Source organism: Ochotona princeps, chromosome 10 (genome assembly GCF_030435755.1).
Source record: "Ochotona princeps isolate mOchPri1 chromosome 10, mOchPri1.hap1, whole genome shotgun sequence".
NCBI lineage: Eukaryota > Metazoa > Chordata > Mammalia > Lagomorpha > Ochotonidae > Ochotona > Ochotona princeps.
The window spans coordinates 40,639,263-40,660,668 of NC_080841.1; the positions used below are offsets into that span (position 1 = coordinate 40,639,263).

The window sequence follows — 21,406 nt, forward strand, 5'->3', positions numbered from 1 at the left end:
TCTCCCCCAACGCTCTTCAAAAGAACAAAGTTCTTCTCTGAAGATCAGATGGATCACAATACTAACAAGAAAACAATAAATGTGGAAGTACAATCCATTTGAAAAGCAAAAGGAAAAGCTTCAGCAATGGGGACTTACCACCTACCTCTAAAGGAAACCCCTGAAAGCAGAAGAAAGCCCTTTATCTTAGGAACTTGATGCTGAGGATAATCTCAAGTTCATTTACTGCCAGTCATTTTTTGCTAAACCAAAACCAAAACCAAAAAAAAAAAAAAAAAAAAAGAAAAACCTAAAGAAGATAAACCTTCTTATGATGAATTTTCTTAACAACACATGAACTCAAAGTTACCAGTAATAAATGGTGATTGTTTTACTGTTAGGTTTCATTATTAACAATTTCAAAAAATCACAGCAGCAATCTTAAAGAATTCAAATTAGAGCAAGAGAGGACTACACAACAATCTGATGTTTCCATTGGTAAAGTGCTCCTTTTCTTACTTTAAGTAAAAAGAAAATTAAGCATCAGTCACTGGCAACAATCATGGTGAGAGGTCTTTCAGGGCAAAATTTAATAGTACGAAGAGGTTTACAAAAATAGATTGATGTTATTTTGAGAAATAATACTGTAATTTTTTTCTCAATTCAGTTTTGATAAATTGTACCTAATCATACAAAAATTACCCCAAATTCAAACTTGCTATAAAAAAGGGAGAGATGAAATGAACTCAGCTAGATGACAGATTGGGTAAAATATAAGCATGAAAAAACTCTACACAGGGCACTTATTTCACATCTGGATGTAAAAACCATTTTCAATTGGTAGCTTATTTTCTTCCCATAGGCAATTTCAAATTTCAGAGTCACTCACGCAGTACAAAGTCACAGCAGTTGAAATCTTCTTGTCTGATGTAACACAAAACAGTTGTATCTTTTCCTAAAATGCTGACTGAATGTCTATTTTTCTTTCTCTTGCTTATTTGTGTTCACAAGTTAGCAAAGTGTCAACAATTACTGTAGTGCAGTGGGGATATTGCTGGATGAAAGGCTCTATAAGACATCTTTACTGATGGCATCAGAAGGTTTATTGAGCTCAACCCTCACTCCTTTTTCACCTGCAAAGAAAAAGTAAAATAAAATTCAGTTATTCAGTCAATACCACAGAGTTTCTGCTACTGCTTCCCACCAAATTCCAAACAACACTTCAACTTTCAAACATCAACTGAAAACTTTGTACTTGCACTTCCAAATGCTATCCATGGCATTCTTTTTTTTTTTTTTAAGATTTATTTATTTTTATTACATAGTCAGACATACAGAGAGGAGGAGAGACAAAGAGGAAGATCTTCCGTCCGATAATTCACTCTCCAAGTGAACGCAACAGCCAGTGCTGTGCCGATCTGAAACCGGGAACCAGGAACCTCTTCCGGGTCTCCCGCACGGGTGCAGGGTCCCAAAGCATTGGGCCATCCTCGACTGCTTTCCTAGGCCACAAGCAAGTGGAGCCGCCAGGACTAGAACCGGCGCCCATATGGGATCCCGGGGCATTCCAGGTAAGGACTTCAGCCGCTAGGCCACGCCACCGGGCCCTATCCATGGCATTCTATTATAATGAAGGTGTTACCTGCAATTAGTAAACCTCCTAGGGTAAAACCATTCCCTATATACAGTGCGATTGTCTCATTTTTAGCTTAAAAGCAATCATTTGCAGGCTTTTGCCACAAATAATCACTTTAAAATGTGCAGAAAAATCTATCAAGATTCAATTTTTATTTATTTATATTTTAATAGAAACCTAAAGTGGATTACCAATGGCTCATGAAAACATGGCTGATGAGTAATGTGAACACTTGGTGGACTTTTGGATACACAGGTAGAGAAAGCAATTGTCCTGCAGATGGGAACCTGACCCGCTGCTCACAGGAAAACTTGCATTATGATGTTCTTTGGTTCAGTACCCATATGCTGACCTATCTGTGTGCACCACTGGGAGGCAGAGTCCACCTGCCTGAATGATTTCCTGATTTGGGCATTTTAATGTAATCCCTTATTACTGACATTCTTCATGTGCATCCTGAACACAGAGGATCTAGAGTATTTCTCAAGTGTATACATATATATATATATATGGTTAAAAAAGGAGGGATATTTACTTTCTTCTAAGGGGGGAAAGAGGGAAAGCCAGATGGCTATTAACAAGCCAAGTCTCTTATTAGTGACAAAGGCAATCTTAGAAATACTTAGATTGTAATTGAGTAATTATTCAGAATTTGCTTCAAACTTTCCCCACCTTTAGACAGTTTTACTTATTAAATGTGATACTGAAGATGACGTAAGAGATTTCCTTCTTGAAATAAGGGACTTAATGAATCTGAAAAAGAACAAGGAGTACGTATTCATGGCTTTAAAAAGAGAAAGAAAGAGAGAAAGGACTATGCCTGAATTTACTGAAAGCACCACCTGGCCAAAAATGATGTTTACCTGTTTGATATTTTACTTTAGCTCGTGCTCTCTCATCTGCATCAAAATACCAAACAGTTATTGCGTACCTAAAAGAAAATTTAGAATACGGTAAGAATCATCACATTGTGAGGTGGGATAAAGGTATGCTTTTATAACAGTATATTAAAACCTGTAATGTCAAAATTATGTCTAAATGCAAATGACACTAAAGGCCAAATGAGTACAACATTCTTCCAGTAGCCTTAACATTGAAGAATACAACAAACTCTAAGCATGGTAGCCTGGGGTCCTTTAGTGAGAGTTAACAGTCTCAAAAGCTTCTGATAATCTCATTAGATTACAGCAAAGTGTAATGATGGATTTGTATCAATATAATACTGAGTCACCAAAGTTAAATTATGCATATGCTTAGAACTTCTGATAAGAACAATGGGGGAAATGTACAATCCTGTAGGAACAGAATGCATGCCACAAAACTTCAATGCTTCAGTAAAATGCAACAATTAGAATGTCTTGCAAATTCTAGTGAATGGCCCTGAGGGAAAGCAAGAATGATCCAATGAACAGGCAGTGCATGTACAAAACTAAATCATAAACCATATTTTGAAGAGTCAAATGTAAAGCTGAGTCAGAATCAGAGTTTGGAGAGCGAGGAGATTCCCGATATTCCTGATGCCTCAACTGGGGAGTGGCCCAGCTGTGAGCCCAGTCTGGCCCGGCTCCCATCCTCTGCTCTGTCCAGGGTTCCAAGGTCTTTCCTGCCACGTAGCTGCTTCTGATTTTTTGTTTTTGCTTTTGTTTTCCCTAATGGCCTTGGTGGCAGGAAAGGACTCAGCTATCTTTCTCTTATCTCTTTATCCTTGCCTCAAAATTTCAGTTACTTAGTAAACTTGGTTCTAATTTCTGGATCAGCTCCCTGCCATAGCCCCACGTCCCTACTGGAAAACACCTGTGAACTACCACCTGCCATTCTCACTTTCTAGTCTTGCTTCCCATAGATCTCTTTCAAGAATACACTTTCCTCACAAATTTCCACCCCAAAACGAGGGCAGTCCAGTCCTTTCCCAGGGCTGTGCAATCGTGCCTGCGCTCTTGAGCTCCCTAATCCCACTTCCCCTTCTCTCAACTCCCAGGGTACTGATCTTCTACACTCGTTGGCATTTATTTACCATCTCAAGTTGTTATCTGTCTAGAAAGGATACAATCAAACTCAAAATTTCATATAAAATAAGATCTAGGAAGCAGTTTCTGGGTCAGAAAACATTGCGTCTACAGTGGCAGGCAGAGGCAGGCGCTGAGCTTCCAAACGAAGGAAGGGATAAGGAGAAAGCTTCTCTCTGGCTTTCACTTAAAACTTTTTGTGATTTCTGACTAAGGATTGGTCAGCTTGCTATTCTGTGTGAACCAGAGCAAAGGCCACGTGGCTCAGGAAAAAAAAAGGGGGGGTGGGGAGAAACAGCTGAGAACGATATGCAAGATGCCTGGTCTCCACCATCTCTACTAAAACCTAGGGTATCTCAGGCTGTGCCTCTTTCCAGCATGCATCTCAATGCATCTCCTAAACCAGCTATGGCATTCATTATCAGAATGACCTAGGACTTCTGTGAATGAAAAAGATACTTAGGGCACTTTTTCCCTACAAATACTTACTTTACAGTAATGTCTACAGCATCTTCAGTTTTAATAGTCTTCACATTTTAACTGAGTTATGAGTAATGGTAAAAAATTAAACACAACAGGTTGGGAGTACTACACCTTGTAGAGGAATGGCATAACAAAAAAGATGTTTATTAATAAGCGAAGGCTAAAAAGTTATTTTTCTAACATTAACTCCCACATAAGACAATCTTTACTTTTCTTTCTTTTCCCTTTACTTCTATTCTCCGGACATCTCATTTGTTTTCTTCTGCTCTATATCCACTTCGCCACGTTGTTTCCCTTTATTTTCTTCTCTCATTACCATTTTAAAAGTTTCCCTTCTCCTTCCCTATCTAAACTTTCAGTCACCCACATGAAATACTCTCAAAAATCAAAGATAGACAATAGCACAAGCCAAGGAAACACGGCTAGAAAGGCAGGAAGTTTCTTCTCTTATCCAAGACAAGGCATGATTTTGCAAAGAAATACGAAAGCATTTAGCACCAACTTGAATAAATAATACACAATTATTCAAATTAGAATGACATTAATACATAATAAAAAAGTACCTAACGCAGGAAAACACGCACTAGAAACATTTTTACAAGTTTATCCAAATGACTGCTTCCTGTTCTATCACACTGCTTTTCTCTTTTTTAAAACACATCTTTTCTTCTAAGATATACTACCTTGTAGCATATGCTGGTTGTACTTCATGAGGGTTGCGGCGGTCAGACCAGAAAAACAGCAGTCTATCAAATTTGGGTTCAATGTCAGCAAACTGGGCTTTGCCTTCTGGAAAAATTCGAAGTATACCTCCACTTACCTAAGAAATGAGACAAATATCTAAGCACAAGCAACCAAAAATGCTGTAAGATTAAATTGAGGAGGGAACTACTTCACTGAAAAAAATCCTCTAATTATTCAGTGGAAAAAAAATCCTCAAATTATTCACAAACACATTTCAACTAATAAGGTAGGATGGTAGGCAAAAATTCTAAGTATGGCACTGATACAAAGAAAAATTCATTTTTTGTTTTGGAGTTTCATAAATGATGACACATGAATATTGTCTCCATTCATTTTCCAAAATGATGCTTGAATGTTTTGAAAACTAATATTTATGTATCCTACTGATCTGCTTAAACTGCTCTTAAAATGAGAAGAGTTCCAAAAGTCATTTTGACTAAACTGCTATAGACAGCTCATGTCTAATAGTTTACTATATTTGGAAGTTTGACACTTAATAGAACAGTCATAAATATAACGCTTAAGGAATTTTTAAAAAAGAAAAATATAGAGAGGATTCAATCTTTTGGCAGAGTGTCTTCCCTCATCATTATCACAACCACCATTTAAGCCACAGTGCTAGAACCAGCTACTCTGCCTTTTCACACTGGGCTTGACATGCTGATAACACTGTGCTTATCAAAACTCAACTCCATCCATAAGGGATTGGTATTCTTTACCTTAACACAACGTTCTGAGATTAAGTGGGTTTATCCATTCAAACCAATTCTGACTAAGCAGCTGTTGCACATGAGTGTGGAGCAGGTAATCCAGTCTGGGAGGAGATTCATTCTAGGCAAATCCCACCAAATACACTCTTGAAGAGGATGACTTCTAAAATGCACAGGACTGCAATACCAGATCAAGACATCATGAAGTTTGAGTCTATGTCTATAACCTGCAGTCAGAAAGAATGTTCATCAGGCGCATCTTCAGGTCCAGCTCTTGGCCCCCTTGCCAGTGCTCCAGGGTGGGTTCCAGGGTTGTTCACAGGATTTCCCAGCTAACTATGCGAACATCGAATTAACTTCCGTAATTTTCCCTTTGACTGGAGTCACCAGGAATATCACAGGGGATCTACTAAAAATATCTAAAGAGATAACGGCTAGTTGACACTTCTCCTTATTCCCCTGGAAACCTTCCCTAACCTCTGAATTCAGTGGCTTTCTAACATTCTGACACTTGGCGCAACCGATTATAATTGTCCATCTATCCACGTGCACCTCTAATAGACCCACATCTCTGTGAGGGTTATCTGCAATTCTGCTCTATCCTCAGCAGGCACGCTATATTCACTGCCATCCTTACATGAAGTCTTCTGCTTTACACATAAAATTATCAGGGGATTTTTTTTCTCCCTGTGTTAACTTAATAGTCTATATAATAATGACCTTGACTAGGTTGTATAAAATTAAAAGACCAGGAACCAGAGTTTGGTTCAGTGATTAAGGCTCCACTTAAGACACCCATATCCAACACAGGAAAGCTTGGTTGGAGTGCTGGTTATTCTACCTGAGATGCAGCTCCCTGCTAACGTGCACTTTGGCACCTGACACATGGGAGAGCTAGATTTGGTTTCTGGCTTTAGCCTAGCCCAATCCTGGCTGGTGAGGGCATTTGGGGAATGAACCAGTAGATGTTAGATGGCTCTCTGTCTTGTGGTCTCTCTACCTTAGAGATAAAATGAATAAAAATACCTTTTCAAAAATTAGAACAGCTGCCCAGCAGCCCCCAAAAAATCTAGAAGATAATAGAAGTTGATTTTATCTATTTCCAGCTTTCTAGCTTTTTACAAAATTTGACCAAAAATCTATTTTTAAAAAAAGATTTATTTTATTTTTACTGGAAAGTCAGATACACAGAGAGGAGGAGAGACAGAGAGGTTCTTCCATTCCCTGATTCACTCCCCAAGTGACCGCAACGGCCGGTGCTGCGCCAATCTGAAGCCAGGAGTCAGGAACTTACTCCAGGTCTCCCATGCAGGTGCAGGGTCCCAAGGCTTTGGGTCATCCTTGACTGCTTTCCCACGCCACAAGCAGGGAGCTGGATAGGAAGCAGGGCTGCCAGGGTTAGAACCGGTACCGATATGGGATCCTGGTGCATTCAAGGTAAGGACTTTAACCGCTAAACCACCGGGCCCGCAAGAATCAATTTTTAAGTTTCAACTAAATTCACCAGTATTTTGTGTTTGGGACCAAGGTGAATTTTATAAATTTTATTTTTCTACTTTAGACTCTGAAATCTGTAACAGAAAAACGCTTGTTGACATATGTTGACATATGTTGACTGGCCATCATGGCCATTTGGGGATGTGAATCAGTAGATGGAACACCTTTCTCTGTTTCTTCTCTCTGCACATCTGATCTGCCTTTACAACTGAAAATAAATCTTTAAAAAATATTTATTTAGCTGTACATTTACCTCTTTCTTAAACTTGAAACACGGCTACAGAAATCACTGGAATACTGTGAGTATATTTTAAATCCAAAACATTTTAGGACAGGATGAGACTTTTGTAGATTTAATATCTGAGTGGGTTCCACTTGGGTATAAATTCGACAGAGAAGTCTTTTAACAGGTGATTTAATTTAAAGAAAAGGAAGGATGGAAGGATGCAGGGAAGGGAGGAAGGGAGGAAGGAAAGAAGTATCTACTTTGGCTATTCAGGAATGGTTACTCTGTGGAAGTCCACTGAGCTATGCAGTATATTCATTTTCCTCCCTGAATATTTTTATGGATGACTTTAAAAAGTCAAACACAGTGTTCAACATATTTTAAGACTGTCGTTTAAATGTTAAGAAACTCAGGTTTGGGGGGCTGGTGCAATGGCTCAATCAGCTAATCTTCTCCCTGTAAGTGACAGCCAGGACCCTCTTTTGGCACCAGGTTATGTCTCAACTGCTCTACACCCATCCAGTTCCCAGCTTATGCTCTGGAAAAACAGCAGATTATGGCTCAAAGTCTTTGGACCCTCATGTTGGAAACCCAGAAGAAGCTCCAGGCTCCTGACTTCAGATTGCTTGAGCTCCAGCTGTTGTGGCCATTTAGGGAGTGAACCAGCAGATGGAAGTTCTTTCTGTCTCTCCTTCTCTCTATAGACATGTGTTTCCAATAAAACTAGGTAAATCTTAAAAAAAATACATAACCCCTTAACGGCTTTTCAAAAAAATATTCCAGTCACTGAACTGTTCATTAAAGAATAAAAAAATAGAAACTCAGGTTTATATTTGGGATATATACATTTGAAACAAGGTATATTTAGCATATTGTACATTCTAATTAGATTTTCAGGGTTTGCAATACTGTTAAACTTCTACTTTTTCCATAGTAAAGAAAAGATGCAATCGTGCTGATGGTCCACAGCCCATTGCCATGACAGCGCTACAAAAAATGCAAAGAATCCATAAAAATTAGGTCTCATTAATCTCCCCATAAAGCCATTATCAAACAGTTGTTATCAGCAGTGTCTTCATGAAGATTTTTTAAAAGAAAATGTTTTAACAAAGTCACTTTTGTAAAAGCTGAATTTTCAACAAATGTTTAATTAGTTCCTCTATTCTAGTTTTACTAACATATGCTTGGTATATAAAAATATATACATATAGTGCGTACAATTCCAGAATAATCAATGTGTCCATCAACTCCCTATGTTTCCTGTGCGCCACTGCCTTAATTTGCTTCATGTAGTTACAATGAGTGTGAGATCTACACTCTTAAGCTTTTAAGTGCACAACATCACAGTGCTATTTGTTGTGCTGCTAAACAGACATAGTAGTGTTTTATTTAACAAAATCCATTCCTATTATCTGATACTGAAATAAATTTAAGAAAGAAATAAGTGTTTCATGAGTTCAATATAGTTTCACCTATGAGAAATCTGAATCTTAATAATCGTGGGAAACCTATGAGAAAAAAATGCTCAATGAAGTTGCATACCTTGGCATCCCAGTCTTTATTAAGATAATATATACATGTCACACATCTTCCATCTCCATTTGGATTATCAACATGGCGCACATAACCTGTTCCATTGCCGGGGTAACAAGCAACCATGGCCTGTAATAATAAGAATAATAACAATAATAATAGTAATAATTTTAAAGTCCACATCCAAATAAAAACAGAGAGTAATGTACCAAGCAGATCTCTTGGTTTATGGCTACTTTGGGTTACAGTTACATTTTAGTTTTAAAAAATTCTATTTTCTAGGAAAAAAAAGAGGTAAAACCATTTGACACCGACATTTAGAAAAACCCAAGGGCAGGCTGGTGAACAACCTAAGGACTGTTGACTTCTGCACAGCGATGGAAAACGCCGGAATCAAAAGATCAGAGAGCAACACTGTATGAACTCCCGACTATGGCAAGCCAAAGGCCTCTGTTGAAAACTGCAACGGCCAGAAGAATTCTAAGGTTCCACTGTCACAATCCTTGTACACACTGATAATCAAGGCCAAGTGAGTTTTTATGCCACCCCATGGGAGGTTTCTCTCCTCTCTCAAATCACCTATTTAACCACCTGACAGGGAACTGTCCAACTCAAACACTCAACTGAACACTGTCTTTGAGTGATACCAACTTGCGTAGGCAGAATTTAGATCATGAATTCCAAATTAACTCTGCAATTTTAAGAAATTAACCAATTAGCGTGTGGCTCTTCAAATCAGAGACAAAGTAATTTTTCGTTCATATAATAACAAGATATGGCTCAGAATGTTGAGTGTTAAACATGATGTGCAAGATAAATAAAACACAAAGCAACTTGAATGTTCTAGCAGAGAGGTACATAATAATCAACTAATGTTGGTAAAGGTGATGGAAAAAACTCTCAGCAAAGGTAAGATCCTTTTTATCATGCTAAAATCCTTCATTTCTCCCCATTTTAAAGTCAATGGCTCAGTCCTTCAAGTCAATGATTCAGTATAAAGTCAACAGACAATAATTAAATTGCTCTATCACCATGGATGGTTACAACAAACATTACTAATTTTTGAAATTCATATTCAATGGAATATGTGAGCTACTGAAAAAAAGTGACTCAATGGTTCCATCTCCAAGTGACTGAAAGAAAAATTTTTTGCTTTTCCGAAGCACCCTGATCCTACTGTTCTTCAACAACAGTAGTTCTGGTGAACATTATATATCCACATATTTTAATTTCTCCTGACACCAAAAAGACTTAACAAATTCCTTCTATTACCACCAGAGATTAGGAAGAACGGCATGATATTCTAGAACAGTGGTTAGGGGAGTCAATCTGAGGAACTGCCACCTGAGGGGAGGGGGAAGTTGTGCAGCTATCTGAGAGGAGAGTAAACGTGACAGAGCGAAGAGGAGTGGGAGGCAGGCATGATGGGGCAGATGGAGAACAGCAACAGGAGCCAAGGTTCAGCGGAGCAGACACCGGGTCCTGGTGGTGGGAGGGGGCAAGCAAGTAAGGACTGGATATCCTCCCCAAAGGGACAGGAAGCCGGTTTAATATGCATCTGACTAATGCTTTAAGAGGTCAGTTTTATTTCTGTATGAATGAAAAAGAACAACTGTAAAAACTTCAATATCACTCAACACTTAACATTTATTGCTGGTTTACTACTTGCCAAGTCCTTTATGTGCAGTAACTTATACAACTCTGTAAAACCAACAGTACTAAGAAGTCCAGAAGTGCCAATCAGTGTTCTCAAACAAATGAACAGACACGCTTCGGTTCCGGAATCTAAGTAATTAATCATTATAATAGATTGCAGGTGAAAAGAGTAAAAAGCGAAAAGTAAGTTGACTATTATAGTTTGCAGCGGAGAAACAAGAGGCTGAACTCAGAACGGCAAAGTGGGATATTATGTATTCTAAAACAGAAGCCAACATGATTTTGCTAATGGACTGAAGTGGAGAATAAGGAGTATAACCCTGAAGTTTTCAGTGTGAGTAAACAAATATAAGCAGTCATCATTTACTAAGGTGGAAATGTCAAGTAAAGGAGATTTAATAATATGCACTGGGGAGCCTGGCAAGGTAGCCTGGCCGTTAACGTCCTCACTGTGCATGTGCCAGAATCTCAGCGGGCACTGGTTTGTGTCCCAGCACCCCACTTCACATCCAGCTCCCTGCTTGTGGCCTGGGAAAGCAGTCGAGGACGGCCCAAAGCCTTGGGACCCTGCACCTGCATGGGAGACCTGGACAGGCTCCTGATCCTGGCTTTGGATCAGCTCAGCTCCAGCAGTTGCAGATACCTGGGGAGTGAATCAGCAGACAGAAGATCTTCCTCTCTGTCTCTGTCTCTGTTCGTCTCTTCTCTGTATATCTGACTTTCCAATTAAAAACAATAACGATACTACACACTGGGTAGGAAAGGAGTTTCTCAACAATGGCCAAGATGAGCTACGGGGTAGGCACTGGGCCCAGAAATTGAACTGCCATCTGGGACACACAGTGTGGAGTGCCAGGGCATAATCCCGGCTTTGCGCTCTATTCTAGTTTCCTGCTTATGTATTCCATGGGTAGTGGTAGATATTGGCTCAAGTCACTGAATTCAGTCATTCACATAGGAGATCCAAATAGAATTCCTAGCTCCTGACTTCACCTCTGCCAGTCCCAGTTGTTGCAGGCATCTTAGTAGTCAACCAAAAGGTGAGAACTCTTTTTATCTCTTATCTGTTTCTCTCTGTACCTTTCAAATAAATATTAATGAAAAAATATGGATGCCAATTTTAGTCTCAGCTGCTCCACTTCTGATTTAGCTCTCTACTAATGGCCTGGTAAAATAGAGGAGAATGGCTCAACTCCTTGGGCCCCTGTGACCATTTGGGAGAACCAGCAGAAGCTCCTGGCTCCCAGCTTTAGACCAGTTCAACCCTGACCATACGGCCATTTGGGGAGTAATCCAGTGGATGGAAAAATCTGTCTCGCCTTCTCTGTCACTCTTTCAAATAAAAATAAATAAATCTTTAAAAAAAATTTAGAGGGGGTCCAGTGTGTTAGCCTAGTGACTGAAGTCCTCGTCTTGCATGCACCAAGGTCCCATTGGCGTCAGTTTGTATCCCAGCTGCTCTATTTCTTATCCAGCACCCTGTTTATGGCCTGGAGAAGCAGCAGAGGATTGTCCAAAGCCTTGGGCCCCTGCACCCGAGTGGGAGACTCAGAAGAAGCTCCTGGCTTCTGATGAGCTGAGCTCCGGCCGTTGCAGACTTGTGGAGTGAACCAGCAGACAGATCTTTCTCTCTATCACTCCTCTCTGTAAGTCTGACTTTCAATTAAAAACAAATCTTTAAAAATTCTTTTGAAAAGGAAAGATGACCTAGAAATTTCAAACTAGAAGAAAACTGAGGACACCAAGATCAATGACCTATTTAGATCTGCCTGTAATAGTTATTTCTAAATTGCTTTCCTTGGGATCCTAGGGTAAAAGGTGGAAACAGTGGGAGTTTGGAGGCCAAACAGAAGCACAGTGCTTGTTTTTAATATTTAAATTCCAAGGGAAACTTCTTGAATAAAGAAGATGCAATAGGAAGTTTTCAGGGCCTGGTAAGATAGCTCAACTGACTATCTTCTACGTCTAAGCAATGACATCCCAGACAAGAGCCAGTTTCGGGCTGACTCAGCTCTGGCTGTTGCAGTTACATGAGGAGTGAAGCAGAGGATAATCTTTCATTCTGTCTGTCCTTCTCTGTAGATCTGCTTTCCAATAGCAATAAGTCTTAGTAATAAAAAAAAAAGCTTTGAAACCTGGTAAATTGCTAAACTGCAAAAACAAACAAACAAACAAACAAAATATGGTAACTTTTACAATCCCCGAGTGGCCAAAATCACTTTAGCCTTATTTTTTGTTCTCTAGGTCTATTCATTCTGCTGATAGGGACACTAACATTTGAAGAAAAAGGGAAAAAAGATGAGTGATCTACGGGGTCTCCATTTAAATGTCAACCCAATTAGCTTGCTAAGACCAACCCTGGAAACGGCACTAACCCATGACTACAACTGCACCAAGGATTGAAAGAAACACTTCCGTCTAACCTGGCAAGTCAGAAGGCCTCAAAACAGAAACAATGCAGTCCCCTACATGTGCTTCTAATCAACTAGCCTGTATATATTTCAATTTCCTATTGAGAAAAATCTATCTAAATAGTTCAATTTCCCATTAAGGAAAATCTATTTAAACATAAAACAAATACTAGTTCTTCCTTTTTGATATGAAAATATACATGATTGAGGATGTCCTTAAGATAGGAGACACCATAAATGTGTTTTTCACTTTGAGAATAAACGGAAGAAGGGGCTGGTGAGACCTCTTCGGAATCTAAAGACAATTATTTCTGGCATTGGGAAGCTTCAATATGAGGCTCAACCAGGAAATGATTTTTTAACTGAATTATTTAAAACCCGAATCAAAGGTAAAAGAACTAAAATGTAATGAGTTTTATCGGACTCCTGTTTTCACCCTAAATGAAGTGAAAAGATTTACAATCTGAAATTTTATCCTATTAAAATACATTGCTTCAGGCACACAGCTCTTTGGCTTTTACAGAAGAACATGGCTAACATTTACTAACCACTAAACAGGCCAGGTATGGATTATTTATTTCCTTTAGTGTGCAGCAAACTCATCAAACATTTTAGAAATTAGAAAACTTCACTTCAGTGAGAAAGAAAAATTTGCTAAAGGTTACTAAATGGCAGAGGGAAACAAATGGAAGTGGTGTAGAGAGAGAAAGAATCCCTGTTCTTTCTCAATCCCTTAGCCCAGGAAGGTATGAGCTTATCCTGCCTCAGAGTCACAATGAATTTGGTAATGCAGACTTACACATTTATGCATGGGTCTCAGCTCTAACTTGTTTTATTTATTTTTTTAAGATTTCTTTATTTTTTACTGGAAAGTCAGATTTATAGAAAGAAGGAGAGACAGAAAGATCTTCCATCAGCTGGTTTACTCCCCCAGTGTCTATAACAGCTAGAGCTGCGCCGATCCGAAGCCAGGAGCTTCTTCCGTGTCTCCCACGCAGGTGCAGGGTCCCAAGGCTTTGAGCCATCCTTGACTGCTTTCCCAGGCCACAAGCAGGGAGCTGGATGGGAAGTGGAGCAGCTGGGATACAAATCAGCACCCAGATGTGATCCTGGTGCATGCAAGGCAAGGACTTTAGCCACTAGGCTAACATGCTGGGCCATCAGCTCTGACTTGTAAAGTTGTACTGCCTAAGGCAAGGTATTTTCCAAGTTTACAATCATACTTTAAAATCTTTTCCCCATCTACTGCCAAAGCACACTTACCCTCCACCGGCACAACCTTGGGGGTCTACAGAAATACAGTTCATACCCTGGGAGGGGAAAGGGAGAACACGTTGGTATTTACTACTGTTTATTTTTAAAATTTCAAGCATTAAATTTAACAGTACTGGGAGGAAAAAAAGAATACAATGGGCCTGGTGCAGTGGCCTGGTGGCTAAGATCTTGTACGCCCAGGATCCCATGTGGGCACAGGTTTGTATCCCGGATGCCCTACTTCCCACTTCCCTTCCATCTCCCTGTTTGTGGGATGAGGATGGCCCAGACCCTTGGGACCCTGTGCCAGTATGGAGGACCAGCGAGGTGGGGTGGTGGTGGTGATGATCCCGGCTCCTAGCTTCGAATTGGCTTAGCATTGACTGTTGCGGCTACTTGGGGAGTGGACCAATGGATGGAGGATCTTTCTGTTTCTCGTTCACTCAGTGAATCTGACTTTCCAATAAAAATAAATATACCCTTTAAAAAAAAAGCATCAAGAATAAGTGTAGTATTTCTTGACACAAACATCTAGTGCACATAGAGGAATGAAGCGCATTTCATAGCAGTAGTAAATAAAACGTACCCCACTAACTGCAATTAGAAGAGCAGAACACGAAAGGAGGTACTGTGACAGCTTTATGACAGGTGATGGGAGAAGCAGTATCCGGGATGAGCTTAGAAGAAATACAGAGAGTTGGAGAAAAGGACTTTCAAGCAGTGAACTGTAAAAGACATTTATAAAAGCAAGAAAATGCACAACACATTTGATGGCAGGAATATTCAGACCTGCTGCAGCTCTTGACAAGGGAAAGAACAAGGCACCCATGGGTTTTGGACAAACCTGAACGTCCTCTGAAGGAGTCCGACCTCACTCCACAGGTGGAGGCCAGCACAGGGGAGCAGACAGTCATATCTGTGCTTCAGAAACACAAGAAGAAAAGTTAAGATGGATTTTGGCAAAGAGGGAAGGAAAAAAAGCTATACTGTGATGGCGCATCTGAGCACAACTACAGTAAGAACATTCAAAATCAGCTAGAAAAGGGATTTTGAGGAGGGTGGGAGAAAGAAAGAACAAACAGCAGGGGCAATGACCATGAGGAAAGTGGAAGGACTTGGCAGGGCTTTCACAGGTAGACAGATTCTTATAAGATGGGCCTAAGTGCAGAATATGACATCCCTAAGCCTTGTTGTTCTCCTTGATTATGTGAAAATGGTTTGAGTAACTAAGGCAATAAAAACTGACATAATGTTAATGGACAGTTTCTGACTAACTGATTTCTAACCAATTATAAAAGACACATAACATAAAAGAAAAAAAAAAGAAATAATGCACAGTTATGTTGTTTCCTATAAGGAAAAATAAAAGAGGTTCAGGCATTTATTCTAGCAGTAATGATACCCAGGTTCCACCTTGACCCCGTTTGGCCCTTGCTGGCCACTTGAACATTCATGAAGTAGGCAAGGGAACAGGAATTACCGTGTCTGTGTGTGTATGTTTCTCAAACTATATTAATTTATAAAAATTTATTTTTATTAGAAAAGCAGATTTACAGAGAAAAGGAGAGACAGAAGGAAAGAGCTTCCACCCACTGGTTCACTCCAGCCACAATGGCTGAGCAGAGCCGATCCAAAGCCAAGACCCAGAGCTTCTTCCATTTCTCCCATCCAGTGTAGGGTCCCAGGGTATTGAGTCATCCTCTACTTCTTCCTGAGACCATCACCAGGGTGCGGGGTGGGACATGTATCAGTGCCCATATGGGATGCTGGTGTTTACAAGCAGAGTAATGGCCAGGTGAGTCATAGCACTGGCTCCTCAACTGAAAGTTTAAAATCTCTAGCCAACGTGATTGCAATCAACAACAGTTTCACAAGTATATACCCTTGATCTCTTCCTAAAGCTATTAAAACTTCCTTATTGCTATCATGTTCTCCAATATGATTACATTAGCTTCTCTGGCCACCGCCTTTGTATGAGGGTGTACATTTTCCCACGTATTTGCTAACCCTGAGGACTAAGTTTTATTCTTTAAAAAATTGCTTAGTTTGATAGGCAAAAATGTATCTCCGTTGGGGTGGGTATTGCAGCACATTAATTAAACTGCCACTGGAGATAGCTCTATCTCATGCTGGAGTACCTGGGGTCCAGCCTCGCCACCACTTTAATCCCCCTTTCCACTAATGAGCACTTTAGGAACAAACAGGTGGAGGGAAATGTAGTTTGAGTTTCAGGCTCCTGGCACTACCCTGGCCCATTCCCAGCTGTTGTGAGCACTTGAAGAGTGAATCAGAGGACAAAAGATCACTGCCTTTAGAAATAAATAAACTTGGGCCCGGCGGCGTGGCCTAGCAGCTGAAGTCCTCGCCTTGAACGTGTCGGGATCCCATATGAGCGCTGGTTCTAATCCCGGTGGCCCCACTTCCCATCCAGCTCCCTGCTTATGGCCTGGGAAAGCAGTCGAGGACAGCCCAAAGCCTTGGGACCCTGCACCCGTGTGGGAGACCCGGAAGAAGTTCCAGGTTCCCGGCATCGAATCGGCGCAGCACCAGCCATTGTGGTCACTTGGGGAGTGAATCATCAGACGGAAGATCTTCCTCTCTATCTTACCTCATCTCTGTATATCTGACTTTGTAATTAGAATAATAAATAAATCTTTAAATAAATAAATAAACAAACTGGGGTTGGATAAACCTCCGTCTACAATGCTAGCATTCCAAAGGGGTGCCAATTTGAGCCCTAGTTTTACCAATTCAATACAGCTCCCTGTTAATGCACCTGGGAGAACAGTAAAAGATGGCCCAAGGACTTGGGCCCCTATCTCCATGTGGGAGATCTGGAGGGAGATCTAGGCTCCTGGCTTTGGTCTGGCCCAGTCTTCACAATTGCAGCCATTTAGGCAGTGAAAGAAACAGCAGATGCAAAATTTTCTCTCTGTGTCTCTCCTATTGTGTCTGCAACCTGCCTTTTAAACAAACAAAATATTTAAAAACAAATAAATAACCTTTAAAAAATTATCTTATTTCCCGGCTGTTCCACTTCCCATCCAGCTCCCTGCTTGTGGCCTGGGAAAGCAGTTGAGGACGGCCCAAAGCCTTGGGTTCCTGCACCCTTGTGGGAGACCCGGAGGAGGTTCCAGGTTCCTGGCTTCGGATCGGCGCGCACCGGCCCTTGCGCTCACTTGGGGAGTGAATCATTGGATGGAAGATCTTCCTCTCTGTCTCTCTTCCTCTATATATATCCGTCTTTCCAATAAAAAAAATTATAAATCTTTAAAAAAATTATCTTATTAACATTTTGATTATAAATGATGGAAGTAAACATTTTCATATTCTTACTATGTAATTTGTCGTTCATGAACTGCCTATGCATATCCTTTATCCACGTCCCTAGAGAATTGTTCATCTTTATTGATTTTGAAAAGCTCTTTAGCTATTAATCATTTTTAAAAAAAGAAAAAAGAAACCTTACTATTTTTTCTTCAAAGGCAGAGTCCCAGAGGGAAGGGAAGACATATATATATATATATATATACACACACACACACACACACAGAGTTTCCATTCACTGGTGTACTTCCCAAATGACCGCAACAGTTAGAGCTAGGCTGGTCCGAAGGCAGGAGCCAGGAGCTTCTTCTATGTCTTCCACATGGAAGCAGATGTCCAAGCACTTGGCCCATCCTCCACTGCCTTCCCGGATCAACAGTAGGCAGCTGAATCAGAAGTGGAGCAGCCAGGACACAAACTGGCATCCATATGGGGTGGTCTGACACTACAGGTGAAGAATTAACCTTATACAACCATGGTGAGCGCCCCTAATAATCACTTTTTAAAATAAGACTTATTTATTTGAAAGGCAGAGTTAGATAGAGAGTATCTTCCATGTGACAGCTCAATCTTGAAATGGCCCTAAGAGATGAAGTTGGACCAGTCTGAAGCCGAGAGCTAGAAGCTTCTTTTGGGTCTCCCACACGAGTAGCAGGAGTCTCCCACATGTATTAGCAGGGAGCTGGATTAGAAGTGGAGCAGCCAGAGCTTAGACTGGCAGTCATATGGGATGCAAGCACTGCAAGCTGTGGCTTAACCCATTATGTCATGATGCTAGCCTCCTAACCACCTTTTAAAAGAGATGTATTTATTTATTTACTTATTTATTTGAAAGTCCAAGTTAGAGAGACAGTGAGAGGGACAGAGGGAGGGAGGGAGGGAAGGAGAGACAGATGAAGGAAGGCAAAGAAGGAGAGAAGGAGAGAGAAGAAAGAGAAAGGAAAACAGAGATCTTCCATCCATTGGCTCATTCCCCAGATGGCCCTAACAGCCAGGATTACAAGTTGAAATCAGGAGCCAGGAGCATCATCAGGGTCTCCTATACGGGTGACAAGGGTCAAATCATTTGGCCATCTTCTGCTTTTCCCAGGCCATTAGCCGTGGAAAAGGCAGGACACAAACTGGCACTCACGTGGGACAGTAGAACTGTAGATAGTGGCTTTTACCCACTGTGCCACAATGCCCCCTTAACTGCTTTTTATACTATAATTTCAAGAGAAAAAGCTTAAATAAACATTTAAAAAGTAAGTAGCTTGAAAGTTATGCTCCCAAAGCAGTGTAACCTAAAAGACATAATAATTACTTCATACTCTCCATGCTGCCATCTCCCCTTCAACAAGGAACTGATAAAGTTATACTTTATAAATGAAAACTCCATGTGGTGAAGCAGTTCATATTTCAAGCTGTTTAGCTCTGCTGCAGAGACCTATAATTCGTTCATGCCAGCCACAATCGCACTAGCTCCGTGCAACTCTTCACGAGACTGTCAAGCAGGGTTCTGTGTTTATGCCACCGGCAAACAATAATCCCGAACACAAGCCTGGGGAGGACAGACAACCCCTTCCCAAAGAACAGCAGGGATCTTGAGCAGGACTCAGCTTGATCTCCAGCTACACAGTTACGTGGTCCCATTCCAGCCCATGCAAGGAAATGTCATCTATGAAAAATCTGCTGTATTATTAATAAAAGTCTTGGGCAGAGATGGCAATCAACTGTGAAAACAAAAACAGCAAAAACAGAAACAGAACAAACCAAGACCTAACTGCCGGAAGGGAACAACATTCACTCTGGCATTTCCACAGGCTCACTGAGCACGCGCTACAGCAGCCATGGGGAGACGGATATTAGAAACTAAAAATCCACTTCCAGTGGAGGAAAGAGAAGTGATCTAAATTATTTACACCAGCAGCATAATCAATACTTGGTTCAGTGCACTGAGTGACGTGAGTTTCTGAGTTTCCTCCAGTAGCAGTTACTTAGCATGCAGATCCATGGCTAGGAAAACCTCTACTAAAAACCATCACTCCAGGGATGCAGGATAAATACCTTTCTTTTTCCCTCAAAAATCAGAGACTTTACTAATTAGCATTTGTTAGAAATTGTTACAGTTTTCAAGGTAGGTGGTTAGGCTCCAGATAGTTAACAGGGACTGCCACTCTCCCATGAACAATTACAAGTGTATCTAATGAATCTATGGCCAATAATTTTGGTGACTGTATCTGGGCCTTAGGTCTTGCATGTTCTATGGTTGGCTTACTTTATGAAATTCTGTTGTCTGGTCCCAACTGGATTAAGCTGCCTCCTAAAAGGACCCTGGCATTTCTGTTTTAACAAATCTTTCATAGAAGTGCTTGTCAGAGGTCTTAGAGCATGGAAAAGAGGAATTTCATTCATAGTGTAAAACAACTCGCAAGACTACTTTTGTGACTGCTTGCTAATAAACTTTTGTATGTGTAACAGAGCTTGGTCTCAATTTTTGCTTTCATAGTAACAAGGTTTGAAAGCTAGTTTGGCTTGAAGAGATCTACAGTACTTATCTGTCTGCAACCTCTGAATGTTAGTAGCAACTCTTGGCAAAAATCTAATGCCTGTAAAAAAAACTGTTAGCTCAGGTCAGTTCACATGACACAACATAATACACAGAGTTCTGTAGAAGGTACTTACGCAGCAAAGTCACGATTACCTTGGTCATGGGAATCTGTCAGAAAAGACTTTATAGAAAGTGCCAAATGAGAAGAATTTTTTTAAAAAGATTTATTTTTATTGCAAAGTCAGATATACAGAGAGGAGAAGAGACAGAGAGAGGGAGATCTTCCATCCGATGATTCACTCCGCAAATGACCACAACGGCCGGGGCTGTGCCAATCCAAAGCCAGGAGCCTGGAATCTCCTCCAGGTCTCCCACACGGGTACAGGGTCCCAAGGCTTTGGGCCATGCTCGACTGCCTTCCCAAGCCACAAGAAGCGAGCTGGTTGGGAAGCGGGGCTGCTGGGATTAGAGCTAGCACTCATATGGGATCCTGGTGCATTCAAGGCGAGGACGTTAGCCTCTAGGCCACTGTGCCGGGCCCGAGAATTTTGAAAAAAAAAATTAGTTTGTAAGAGTAGGGGAAGAATTCAAATACAGGTAACAAAATGTTTTAAAAAAAATGCAGATCCATATGACACCCTGAGAGAAACGCAAATAGGAACACGTGCTGGAAGATGAAGTATGGTGTAGAACAAAGAACATGAGACAGAAAGACAGGAAGTGGCGGCTCACAAAGGGTTTCACTGAGGAACTCTATCTCATAAGCCAGTGTTGCCAAATGTGTTCAGTAAGAGTCACTCAGGCTGCTTCCTAAACTACAATGATTTCTATTTGGTACTACTATATTGGTACTACTATTCTACTGGCCTGGAGAGCTGTGCTTTGAAACAAGCACTCCATTTTCACTGACAAAGGACCAAACATAAAGGATTTTGAATAGTAATAATCATATTTTAATTTGCAACACTGCCACAAGTAAATGATGGATTGGATGGCATTGAAAAAGCCACCAGCATACAAGTGGCAGATGAGAACCAGAACAAAGAGACGTGAGAATGCAGTAGACAAGTTGGCAGAAAGTTAACACTGAGAATGTAAAACAGATAGGATTTAATAGATTATACATTAACTTAAAAAATTTTAGCCCCTTTTCCTTCTGCCAGGACAGTGATTCTTGGAGGCAGTTGCTGTTTTTTGTCTATTCTTTTAATGAACGAGCAAGTAGTAGATACTTTCAAGGTTTATAGTAAGTTCTCCTTTCCTTCTCATCACTACTACATGTTCATTCACTCAACAAATACTAAGCACCTATTATATGTCAGGCATTATCCTAGATTTCAAAGCTACAAGAACAACTAGACTAGGTAAAAAAAGTAAACTTGTATTCCAGCAGAAGAAAAAGGACAAAAATGTT

General features: G+C 40.5%; 1 protein-coding gene across 1 annotated transcript in view; it reads right to left on the minus strand.

Annotated features, from left to right (window-relative positions):
- Positions 1–351: 351 nt before the first annotated feature.
- The window catches only part of EGLN1 (egl-9 family hypoxia inducible factor 1), a 46,824-nt gene continuing 25,769 nt past the window's right edge, over positions 352–21,406 (minus strand). The window contains exons 2-5 of the mRNA XM_004578537.2: positions 8,824–8,943; positions 4,788–4,924; positions 2,479–2,546; positions 352–1,112 (exon numbers count right to left, since the gene is read on the minus strand). Coding sequence (XP_004578594.2) covers positions 1,048–1,112; positions 2,479–2,546; positions 4,788–4,924; positions 8,824–8,943 — 390 coding nt within the window. The 3' untranslated portion in view covers positions 352–1,047. The remainder of the gene's footprint in view (positions 1,113–2,478; positions 2,547–4,787; positions 4,925–8,823; positions 8,944–21,406) is intronic.